At 53.1% G+C, this 12,604-nt stretch overlaps 1 protein-coding gene across 2 annotated transcripts in view; it reads left to right on the top strand.

Moving 5' to 3' along the window:
• Window positions 1–860: 860 nt before the first annotated feature.
• Window positions 861–12,604, top strand: part of ercc2 (excision repair cross-complementation group 2) — a 55,093-nt gene continuing 43,349 nt past the window's right edge. Inside the window, exons 1-4 of one of the 2 annotated variants that reach the window (XM_041179509.1) lie at window positions 861–961; window positions 3,001–3,078; window positions 7,538–7,600; window positions 11,593–11,706. In XM_041179509.1, coding sequence (XP_041035443.1) covers window positions 929–961; window positions 3,001–3,078; window positions 7,538–7,600; window positions 11,593–11,706 — 288 coding nt within the window. In that variant the 5' untranslated portion in view covers window positions 861–928. Of the gene's footprint in view, window positions 962–1,933; window positions 2,062–3,000; window positions 3,079–7,537; window positions 7,601–11,592; window positions 11,707–12,604 lie in introns of those variants that run through there. The other variant, XM_041179510.1, reaches the window with a different exon arrangement.

Below are 12,604 nucleotides of genomic sequence, written 5' to 3' on the forward strand. Positions count from 1 at the left end.
CCCCACCCCCCCCACCCCCCCAATCCCCACCCCCAACCCAACCCCCCCAATCCCCAACCCCTCCAATCCCCACCCCCCCAATCCCCACCCCCAACCCAACCCCCCCCAATCCCCAGCCCAATCCCCACCCCCAATCCCCACCCCCCAATCCCCACCCCCCAATCCCCACCCCCAACCCCACCCCCCCACCCCCCCCACCCCCCCAATCCCCACCCCCAATCCCCACCCCTCCAATCCCCACCCCCAACCCCACCCCCCAACCCCCCCAATCCCCAGCCCAATCCCCACCCCCAATCCCCACCCCCCCAATCCCCACCCCCAACCCCACCCCCCCAACCCCCCCAATCCCCACCCCCAATCCCCACCCCCCAACCCCACCCCCCCAACCGTGTAGAGGGAGCTTTACTCTGTATCTAACCCTGTGCTGTACCTGTCCTGGAAGTGTTTGATGGGGACAGTGTAGAGGGAGCTTTACTCTGTATCTAACCCCGTGCTGTACCTGTCCTGGGAGTGTTTGATGGGGACAGTGTAGAGGGAGATTTACTCTGTATCTAACCCCGTGCTGTACCTGTCCTGGGAGTGTTTGATGGGGCCAGTGTAGAGGGAGTTTTACAAGTGGCAGTAATCCGGACATAGGAGTTGTTGGGCTGGAGGTAACTGCTCAGAGAGACTAGGACAGGACTAGGAGGAGATTGGAAACTAAGGACAACGAGCTCAAATTTTGTAGACTGGAGGATAGGCCGTCTCTAATTCGCAGGGCAAAATAAAATTTGAAACCCCAAAAATAGTATTTATCAATTAAATGTACTTCAATCACCATCTACCTCCTAATATTAGTAATGCTTGGCTCTATTTGCTCAGGTTGAATATTGATGGATTGTTGGTGCATTTCCCTTATGATTTCATCTACCCTGAGCAGTATTCCTATATGCTGGAGCTGAAAAGGACCCTTGATGCTAAGGTAACTTGTCATGGAATACTCAAATCTTAATCTTCTGGTGTGATCAGCTACTGGACAGGAGGCTTTCATATTGTTCTGTCACAGAGTGGGAGAGGTGCAAAATTGCAGCTTTATGATTCAGTTAGGGACCAGTAACGTTTTGTTTAAAGTAGGTAAAGGTTGAGATTCCAGATGCCTGCTAAGTGAATAAAGCCACAAAACTCCGTGGGTTTTGAACAAACACAAATGAATTTTACTATACAAGTTTGGAAAGATAAAACATTTTACAACAATTATCTTATACTCTAACATTCAGAGTAAGTATGAATTACATGTGAATTAATAGGCGATCTGTGGTCAGACACACCGCGCTACAAACTAGATGACAGATGTGACCAAAACAGATTCCATGGATTTCTCAACAACCCACGCAGAAGTTTGTCACTTTCTGACCCAACCAATCTCACCGAAACTTCGTCCTTCCCACGAGGGAATTCTCTCCAAAAATCGTTCCCACTTGGATGGCTTCGATGACGAGCCGTCTCACAGGGTTGCAATCTCGCCTGCCGAAGTACTTTCCCCCCGGATCTCCGAATACACTTGAGCACAATTTCAGACCTTCAGCTGTACCAAACAGAGCACCATTGCTCCAAAGAGGTACCTTTGCCCCAAGGACCAGCAGCATGGCGTCGCCAACCTTCAGATACCTCCTTGGGCTTCTCTCATGCCACTTCGCTTAAAGCCTGCTCTCTGATGCTCTTTCTTTTTCTATTTCTCTGCTCCTTTTAACTTAACAGGACCTATTTCTGTCCCCTGTCTTTTAACCCCTGCCTGGGACTTCCTTCTGGGACCTTCCCCCTTTCCCCTTCCCTGGTTCGGCATCTCTCCCTGGGACATTCACTGAACACTAAGGCACTCTGTTCCAGGTTATCTGACCTGCATTTTCGTGCTGTTCTTCTTTTCTCCTGCACAGGCGTGCAGGGTCGGTTCTCGGCCTGAAGAACGTAAAAAAAAAAACCAAACAAGCTGCGTATGTGTGGCCATTTCCCGGCCGGCGCATACGTTGAAGACCCGAGGTTCATCAGGTATTGGAGTTCCTGACCCCCGAACTTCAAACTAAGGTAAGTTTAGGTTTCATCATGAACAGGAGGCTCTCACTTTGTCCTGTCACAGAGTGGGAGAGGTGCAAAATTGAGGTTGTATGAGAAGAGCTAAAGCTCTCATTATTTCTCTCAGGATGTCCAGCATGTTTCAGCTTAAGCCCTGCATGATCCTACAAAGAGTAAATGTGATGAATGACCAGTTAATCAGTTTTGTTTTGGCAGAGTGGTTGAGGGAGAAATGTTCACTGGCTGAGGTAGGTGTACTCCCACATTATCTTCTCACCTGCCATCAGATCTTTAACACTCAGCAGATGGGAAGCCGTTTAATATTTGATCAAAAGGTTCTGCCATTCAAATGAATTATGGTTGACCTGCCCCTCAATTCTATTTACCTGCCTTTGTTTCATTCATTATCCTTACCCAACAATCAGCCTCAGTCCTGAAAATTTTAATTGATCCTGAGCCTTAACAGCCTTTTGAGCGAGAGGCTCCCAGAATTCCACTGCATTGTGTAAAAAGGTGCTTCTGATTTCAGTCCCTCCAATGCAATTTCTCTCTGTTTCTGACCTTTGATCATTTCAAATACTGCAGTCAAATCATCCCTTCTAAACTCGAGGGAATACAAGTAAAGGTTAGGCAACATATTAATTCTTCCAATTAATGAAGGCCAGGATATCCTTCCTGAGATTAAAAACAGAGTTTGGCGGGAGATAGGATAGATTCGCCCTACAAGTGATAACCGATCCTCTTATAAAATGAGATTTCTTACAGGATGTTCATAAGCATGAGGTTACAGAGTTGGGAGGGGTGAGGCGATGAATGGAAGTGAACGTAAAGATGAGAATTGAGTCATTGTAGGACTGGGATTTGCTTGTAATATTTGAAAGCCTGTTTGGTTGATGCCAGTTATTGTTTGTATCTATTGTTTTAAGCTTACTGTCCCTTCCTGTGTTTTAGGGTCATGGGGTTCTGGAAATGCCATCGGGTACAGGGAAGACAGTATCACTACTTTCACTGATTGTGGCCTATCAAATGGTGAGAATGCTGCTCCCAATGTGGGGTTCACCGTGGGTTTGGGAGATGTGGGGTTGGGTTAGGCTGGGGGGTGAGTTACATTTCAGTCATTTTGACACATATTTCTATTGAATCTATGTAAAACTGAGAAGAATGTCTGCATCTACCAAATGTAGTGCCATTGGCTTCTTTATTGTATTTGTAAGAACGTAAATGTTTTGAAGGCAGAGAAGCATCTTTCAACTCACTCAACTTGTCTATAGTACTTAGCATGAACAGTGGGTGGGAGGTGGAGGGCTAGGGCAGTGGGAATGGATGGAAGGTAGGGGCAGTGTGGGTAGGGGTGGAGGGTGTGGTCAGTGTGGTGGAGGGTGTGGTCCTTGGGTGTGGAGAGTGTGGTCAGTGTGGGTGGGGATGTTGTGGCTGGAGGATGTGGTCAGTATGGGTGGGGACATTGTGGGCAGAGGGTGTGGTCAATGTGGGTGGAGCGCTGTGGGCAGAGGGTGGGGGCATTGTGGACAAAGGGTGGGGCCGGTGTTGGCAGAAAGTGGGGGCAGTATGGATGGAGTGTGGGTGGAGCGCTGTGGGCAGAGGGTGGGGGCATTGTGGACAAAGGGTGGGGCCGGTGTTGGCGGAAAGTGGGGGCAGTATGGGTGGAGGGTGGGGGCATAAGTAATAGGAACAGGAGTAGACCATTCAGCCTCTCGAGCCTGCTGTGCCATTCAATAAGATATGGCTAATCTTCTTGTGTTTTGATTTCCACATTCCCATCTACCCCAGATAACCTTTGATTCCCTTGTCTAACAAGAATCTATCTACCTCTGCCTTAAAAAAGATTCAGTGACCCCGCCTCCACCACCACCACCTTCTGAGGCAGAGAATTCCAAAATCGCACAACCCTCTGAGAAAAAATTTCTCCTCATCTTTGTCACAGACTCTCACAGTGCAGAAGAGGCCCTTCGGCCCATTGCATCTGCACCGACACCTGAGAAACACTTGACCAACCTACCTAATCCCATTTACCAGCACTTGGCCCATAGCCTTGAATGTTATGACGTGCCAAGTGCTCATCCAGGTACTTTTTAAAGGATGTGAGGCAACCCGCCTCCACCACCTTCCCAGGCAGAGCATTCCAGACCGTCACCAACCTCTGGGTAAAAAAGTTTTCCCTCACATCCCCCCCTAAACCTCCTGCCCCTCATCTTGAATTTGTGTCCCCTCGTGACTGACTCTTCAACTAAGGGGAACTGCTGCTCCCTATCCACCCTGTCCATGCCCCTCATAATCTTGTACACCTCGATCAGGTTGCCCCCCAGTCTTCTCTGCTCCAACGAAAACAACCCAAGTCTATCCAACCTCTCTTCATAACTTAAATGTTTCATCCTAGGCAACATCCTGGTGAATCTCCTCTGCACCCCCTCCAGTGCAATCACATCCTTCCTATAATGTGGCGACCAGAACTGCACACAGTACTCCAGCTGTGACCTCACCAAGGTTCTATACAACTCCAACATGACCTCCCTACTTTTGTAATCTATGCCTTGATTGATAATGTAAGTGTCCCATATGCCTTTTTCAGCACCCCACTAACATGCCCCTCAGCCTTCAGAGATCTACGGACACACATGCCAAGGTCCCTTTGTTCCTCAGAACTTCCTAGTGTCATGCCGTTCATTGAATACTTCCTTGTCAGATTATTCCTTCCAAAGTGAATCACCTCACACTTTTCAGGGTTAAATTCCATCTGCCACTTATCTGCCCATTTGACCATCTCGTCTATATCTTCCTGTAGCCCAAGACACTCAACCTCACTGTTAACCACCCGGCCAATCTTTGTGTCATCCGCAAACTTACTAATCCTACCCCCCACATAGTCATCTAGGGGACCCAGCACAGATCCCTGTGCTAAGCCACTGGATATTGGCTTCCAGTCACTAAAGCAGCCTTCTGTCATCGCCCTCTGTCTTCTACAACTAAGCAATTTTGAATCCACCTTATCAAATTACCCTGTATCCCATGTGCCTTTGCCTTCTTCATAAGTCTCCCATGTGGGACCTTGTCAAAGGCTTTGCTGAAATCCATATAAACCACATCAACTGCACTACCCTCATCTACACACCTGGTTACCTCAAAAAATTCAATCAACTCAAAGGACTCACCCACAAGAGGAAACATTTTTTTGACATCCACCTTGTCAAGGCCGTTCAGGACCTTGTATACTTCAATCAACTCACTCCTCACTCTTCTAAACTCCAGTAGAAACAAGCCCAATCTGTTCAATCTTTCTTCATAAGACAACCTGCTCATTCCAGGTATCAATCTAGTAAACCTTCTTTGAACCATCTCCAATGCATTTACATCCTTACTTAAATAAGGAGACCAAAACTAAACACGGCATTCGAGGTGAGGTCTCACCAATGCCTTGTATAACTAAAACATAATATCCCTACTTTTATGTTCAATCCCTCTCATAGTAAAGGATAACATTCCATTAGCCTTCTTAATTACTTACTGTACCTACATACTAACTTTTTGTGACTCATGTACAAGAATACCTAGATCCCTCTGCACCTCAGAATTAGGCAGCCATTCTCATTTAAGTAATATTCTGCTTTTTTGTTCTTCCTGCCAAAGTGAACAACTCCACATTTTCCCACATTAAACTCCATTTGCCAGATCTTTGCCCACTCACTCAACCGACCGATTTCCATCTGCAACCTCCTCATGTCCCCTTTACAACATACTTTCCTATCTTTGCGTCATCTGCAAATTTAGCTATCATATCTTCGCTTCCCTCATCTAAGTCATTGATGGAAATTGTAAGAAGTTGAGGCCCCAGCACAGACCCCTGTGGGACTCCACTCTTCACATCCTGCCAATCCAAAAAAGACCCATTTAGCATACTCTCTGCTTTCTGCCAGCCAGCCAATCTTCTATCCATGCTAATATGTTACCCTCCTACACCATGAACTTTAATTTTCCTTAAAAACCTTTGACATGGCACCTTATCAAATGCCTTCTAGAAATCCAAGTACAGTACGTCTCCAGGTTCCCCTTTATCCACAGTGCATGTTACTCCTTCAAAAAACACCAATAAATTGGTTAAACATGATTTTCCTTTCACAAAACCACGCTGACTCTTCTCAATTGCCTTGAGCTCTTGTAAGTGCCCAGATATAATCTCCTCAATGATCGATTCTAACAACTTCCCCAGTGTGACTGAAGGGTGGAGGATGGGACGGTGTGGGCGGAGGATGTGGGCACATGGTGGAGGCAGTGTGAGTGGACGGTGTGGGCAGAGGAAGGGGGCAATGTGGGTGGAGTGTGGGGGCAGTGAGGATGAAGGATATGGTCAGTGCAGGCGGATGGTGTGGTCAGTGTTGTGGCAGTGTGGGTGGAAGATGTGGCCATTGTGGGTGGGGGCAGTGTGGTTGGAGGATGGGGGCTGTATGGGCGGAGACAGTGGGTGGGGGGGTGAAGGCTTTGTGAGTGGAGGGTTTGGGCAGAGGGTGTGGTCAGTGTGGACGCAGGGTGTGGTCAGTGTTGGCGGAGGGTGTGGACAGTGGGGGCAGAGGGTCAGGGTGGAAGGTGGGTACAGTTTGGGCGGAGGGTGTGGGCGGAAGGAGTGGCTGGTGTGAGCGGACTGAGTGGTCAGTGTGGGTGGTTGCAGTGTGGGCGGAGGGTAGGGGCGGTTTGGGCAGAAGGTGCGGCCACTGGGGGTGGGGGGTGTTGGGGTGCGGCCAGTGGGGGCCAGAGGGTGTGGTCGGTGAGAGCGGAGGGTGTGGTCGGTGAGGGTGTAGGGTGTTGGCAGTGTGGGTGGGGCCAGTATGGGCAGAGGTGTGGGTAGTGTGGATGCAGGGCGTGGGCACAGGGTGTAGTCAGTGTGGGTGGGGGCAGTGTGGTTGGAGGGTGGGGGTACTGTCGGTGGTGGAAATTGGGGACTGTGGAGACAGAGGATGTGGTCAGTGTGGGTGGGGGCAGTGCAGGCAGAGGACATGGACGGAGGGTATGGGCAGTGTGGGCGGAGGGTGGGGGCAGCGTGGGTGTAGGATGAGGGTGGGAGAGTGTGTGGTATGAATGGAGAGTGTTTCGTATATATCAATGCGGATTCATGCCTGTGCCATCAGTTGTTGGATAACAATGTTAACCCTTTGACACTGTTGAAGTTCATTCATGGGTGTTACCTAGTGCAAATGCACATGGTAGTTCCCTGCTTTTGCTGACTGGAATGATGTCCCTACTGTATGTACCACAGGGTGAGCGGCTGTCTGAGCATTGGTGGAAATACCTGTGGTACCTCACACTCTGGCTGGGATCCAGTTCACCTCAGTAATACATCACTCTCTTTGTTTTTGTCTCTGTCACTATCTCCTACTTGTGCCGTATCCTTTGTCTGTCTTTCTCTGTGTGTATACCTGCCTCATACTTTCTCTGTTTCTCTGACTATGCACACCTCTCTATCTGACTGCTGTCCATCCAGATGTATCCAGCAGAAGTGACCAAGTTGATCTACTGCTCTCGAACAGTTCCTGAGATAGAGAAGGTAAGAGAAATTTGTGAAATCTTTGCATTTTATATAATGTGCCATTCAATATTAATCACTGGAGATCTACAGCAGATCAATCATAGTTTGAACATTAATGTTTCAGTCGGGTCCCTTCAATGAAGCAGCTGCCTTGCCCAGGAACATTAGCCTCTCTACTCCAGGGCCACTGAGGCCGGATTTAGTGTCTCCAATAGTTGTAAAAGTTCACAGCAGTATTTTTATTGTTATGACAATGATATTTATATAGTTGTGATTTAATTTCCAATATATAAGTTCTGAGTGATTGGGACACAGCCAGAGATACATGTCAACTGATCCATGGATAATATCCTGTGTTGTCAACATATGAGACCTTATTTTTCAGTGCCACAATTTGCCACATGTTGAATTAAATATTAGGAAGTTCACATGGAGATTTCTATACATTTGATGCCTGTGTATGTGGAGACTATGAGTAAGAGTGTAGCTTTCCGAGAAACTTGCTGCTTCCCAGTCTCTGAAGCCGACAGTCGTACAGATCGGTAACTGTTCCTTCAGAATGGGTGGGTGTAGGATGAGGGTGGGAGGGTATGTGGTATGAATGGAGAGTGTATCGTATATATCAATGTGGATCCCAGGAGAACCGAATCAGCACGATGTATGATTGTGTTCAATGCATGAGAATTCAAGCATTCGAAGCTAATTGGGACTGAAGTCAAAATATCCGACATGGCCAAAGCTTCAAAATATCCGACCCATACGTCACTGAAATTTACATCACAGCAGTTTTTGCAGATTAAATATTCTCTCTTGCACTGTTTGTGTGTTTGTGTTCCCCCTGCTCCCCCACTGCTGCCCCCCCTCCGCTCCCTCTGCTCCCCCCCGCTGCAGCCCTCTCTCCGCTGCCCCCTCCCTCTGCTGCCTCCTGTCCACTGTTCCCCTGTCCACTGCCCCCCATCCACTGCTGCACCCCAATCCGCTGACCCCCCCGCTCCCCCCACTGCTCCACCCCGCTCCCCCTCTACTCCCCTGCTGCCCCCCCTCTCCGCTGCCCCCCTCCACTGCCCCCCCTCTCCGCTGCCCCCCTCCGCTTCCAGCCCACGCTTACCTCCCTCCACCCCCCCACCGCTGCCCCTCCCCGTCCGCTGCCCCCACCCCTGCCCCACTCCCCATCCCCCTCCCCCTTCTCCCCTTTCCCCCTCTCCCCCTTTCCCCTTCCCCCCTCCCCTACTCTCCCCCTCCCCTACTCGCCCCCTCCCCTACTCGCCCCCTCCCCTACTCGCCCCCTCTCCTACTCGCCCCCTCCCCTACTCGCCCCCTCCCCTACTCTCCCCCTCCCCTACTCTCCCCCTCCCCAACACTCCCCCTCCCCCTCCCCAACACTCCCCCTCCCCCTCCCAACACTCCCCCTCCCCCTCCCCTACTCGCCCCCTCCCCTACTCGCCCCCTCCCCTACTCTCCCCCTCCCCTACTCTCCCCCTCCCCTACTCTCCCCCTCCCCTACTCGCCCCCTCCCCTACTCTCCCCCTCCCCTACTCGCCCCCTCCCCTACTCTCCCCCTCCCCTACTCTCCCCCTCCCCTACTCTCCCCCTCCCCTACTCTCCCCCTCCCCTACTCTCCCCCTCCCCTACTCTCCCCCTCCCCTACTCTCCCCCTCCCCTACTCTCCCCCTCCCCTACTCGCCCCTCCCCTACTCTCCCCCTCCCCTACTCTCCCCCTCCCCTACTCTCCCCCTCCCCTACTCTCCCCCTCCCCTACTCTCCCCCTCCCCTACTCTCCCCCTCCCCTACTCGCCCCCTCCCCTACTCTCCCCCTCCCCTACTCTCCCCCTCACCTACTCTCCCCCTCCCCTACTCGCCCCCTCCCCTACTCGCCCCCTCCCCTACTCTCCCCCTCCCCTACTCTCTCCCTCCCCTACTCTCCCCCCTCACCCCTCCCCTACTCTCCCCCTCCCCTACTCGCCCCCTCCCCTACTCTCCCCCTCCCCTACTCGCCCCCTCCCCTACTCGCCCCCTCCCCTACTCGCCCCCTCCCCTACTCTCCCCCTCCCCTACTCTCCTCCCCTCCCCTACTCTCCCCCTCCCCTACTCTCCCCCTCCCCTACTCTCCCCCCTCACCCCTCCCCTACTCTCCCCCTCACCCCTCCCCTACTCTCCCCCTCACCCCTCCCCTACTCTCCCCCTCCCCTACTCTCCCCCTCCCCTACTCTCCCCCTCCCCTACTCTCCCCCCTCACCCCTCCCCTACTCTCCCCCTCACCCCTCCCCTACTCTCCCCCTCACCCCTCCCCTACTCTCTCCCCCTCACCCCTCCCCTACTCTCCCCCTCCCCTACCCTCCCCCTCCCCTACTCTCCCCCTCACCCCTCCCCTACTCGCCCCCTCCCCTACTCTCCCCCTCACCCCTCCCCTACTCTCCCCCTCACCCCTTCCCTACTCTCCCCCTCCCCTACTCTCCCCCTCCCCTACTCTCCCCCTCCCCTACTCTCCCCCTCACCCCTCCCCTACTCTCCCCCTCCCCTACTCTCCCCCTCCCTACTCTCCCCCTCCCCTACTCTCCCCCTCCCCTACTCTCCCCCTCCCCTACTCTCCCCCTCCCCTACTCTCCCCCTCCCCTACTCTCCCCCTCACCCCTCCCCTACTCTCCCCCTCCCCTACTCTCCCCCTCCCCTACTCTCCCCCTCCCCTACTCTCCCCCTCCCCTACTCTCCCCCTCCCCTACTCTCCCCCTCCCCTACTCTCCCCCTCACCCCTCCCCTACTCTCCCCCTCCCCTACTCTCCCCCTCCCCTACTCTCCCCCCTCCCCTACTCTCCCCCTCCCCTACTCTCCCCCTCCCCTACTCTCCCCCTCCCCTACTCTCCCCCTCCCCTACTCTCCCCCTCCCCTACTCTCCCCCTCCCCTACTCTCCCCCTCACCCCTCCCCTACTCTCCCCCTCCCCTACTCTCCCCCTCACCCCTCCCCTACTCGCCCCCTCCCCTACTCGCCCCCTCCCCTACTCTCCCCCTCACCCCTCCCCTACTCTCCCCCTCCCCTACTCGCCCCCTCCCCTACTCTCCCCCTCACCCAGTCCCTCCTCTCCCCCTCCCCTACTCTCCCCCTCCCCTACTCGCCCCCTCCCCTACTCTCCCCCTCACCCCTCCCCTACTCTCCCCCTCCCCTACTCTCCCCCTCACCCCTCCCCTACTCTCCCCCTCCCCTACTCTCCCCCTCACCCCTCCCCTACTCTCCCCCTCCCCTACTCTCCCCCTCCCCTACTCTCCCCCTCCCCTACTCGCCCCCTCCCCTACTCGCCCCCTCCCCTACTCTCCCCCTCCCCTACTCGCCCCCTCCCCTAATCGCCCCCTCCCCTACTCGCCCCCCTCCCCTACTCGCCCCCTCCCCTACTCTCCCCTCCCCTACTCTCCCCCTCACCCCCTCCCCTACTCTCCCCTCCCCTACTCTCCCCCTCACCCCTCCCCTACTCTCCCCCTCACCTACTCTCCCCCTCCCCTACTCTCCCCTCACCTACTCTCCCCCTCCCCTACTCTCCCCCCTCCCCTACTCTCCCCCTCCCCTACTCTCCCCCTCACCTACTCTCCCCCTCCCCTACTCTCCCCCTCCCCTACTCTCCCCCTCCCCTACTCTCCCCCTCCCCTACTCTCCCCCTCCCCTACTCTCCCCCTCACCCTCCCCTACTCTCCCCCTCCCCTACTCTCCCCCCTCCCCTACTCTCCCCCTCCCCTACTCTCCCCCTCCCCTACTCTCCCCCTCCCCCTACTCTCCCCCTCACCCCTCCCCTACTCTCCCCCTCCCCTACTCTCCCCCTCCCCTACTCTCCCCCTCCCCTACTCTCCCCCTCCCCTACTCTCCCCCTCACCCCTCCCCCCTCCCCTACTCTCCCCCTCCCCCCTCCCCTACTCTCCCCCCTCCCCCCCACTCCCCCTCCCCCCTCCCCTACTCTCCCCCCTCCCCTACTCTCCCCCCTCCCCTACTCTCTGTCTCACTCTTTCTCTCTTTCTTTCTGTCCAGGTAATTGAGGAGCTTCGCAAACTGCTCGATTACTACGAGAAACAGACGGGTGAGAAGATGCAATTCCTGGCTCTGGCTCTGAGCTCCAGGAAAAATCTCTGCATCCATCCAGAGGTAAGTTTTGCTGCACGTGGCTGTTAATAAATCAAGCTGCTTTGCACTGGACTGATTTGGATTCTCTGCAGTCTTGGGCAATGTAACTGTTGTCTCTCATTATACAAGCAAAAATGTGAGGATTTTGTTTTTTATTAGTCATTCTTGAGATGTGGGTGTCACTGGCCAGGCCAGCATTTATTGCCCATCCCTAATTGTCTTTGTTCAGAGGGCATCTTAAGAGCCAACCACATTGCTGTGGGTCTGGAGTAGGCTATTTCTCTAAAGGAAGGAAAAAGTGAACCAGACGGGTTTTTACAAGAATTGACATGGTCATTATTAGACTTTTAAATCTAGATTTTTTTTTTATTGAATTCAAATTCACCATCTGCCATTTTGGGATTCGAACCCAAGTACCCAGAGCATTAACCTGGTTCTCTGAATTACCAGTCCAGCAACAATACCACTACACCATTGCCTTAGCTGTGACACTGGCTTCTAGACTCTGTGACCTGGGTTTAACTCAGGTTGGACTGGGATCAAAGCTCCCTTCACCCAATCTGGCATGAGATGTTTTTGGTGAACTCTGAATGACATTCCATGTGTAGTACAGAAGAGTCTACCTCAACATTCAGAATTGACAGGTCAGCCTCCCTGATGTGACAGGATGGCTGGAGTGTGGAGTTTCACAATGGTGCTGTGGCACATTTGAAGAGTAGGATGAGCTTCACTCTGCACAAAACCTTTACCATATCTACTTTGCAGGTAGTGTGCACTAATTGCCTGAAGTGGAAACTTGTTCAATTCCCAAAACTAACATCACAAACCTCAATGAACAAAAGCTTTACCCCAAAGTTCCAGTTCACAACTCTGTTGTTTCAGTCAGAAGGCCATGGCACAGAATCCAAGCTGACAATTG

The sequence above is a fragment of the Carcharodon carcharias genome, chromosome 34, assembly GCF_017639515.1.
Source record: "Carcharodon carcharias isolate sCarCar2 chromosome 34, sCarCar2.pri, whole genome shotgun sequence".
NCBI classification, from domain to species: domain Eukaryota; kingdom Metazoa; phylum Chordata; class Chondrichthyes; order Lamniformes; family Lamnidae; genus Carcharodon; species Carcharodon carcharias.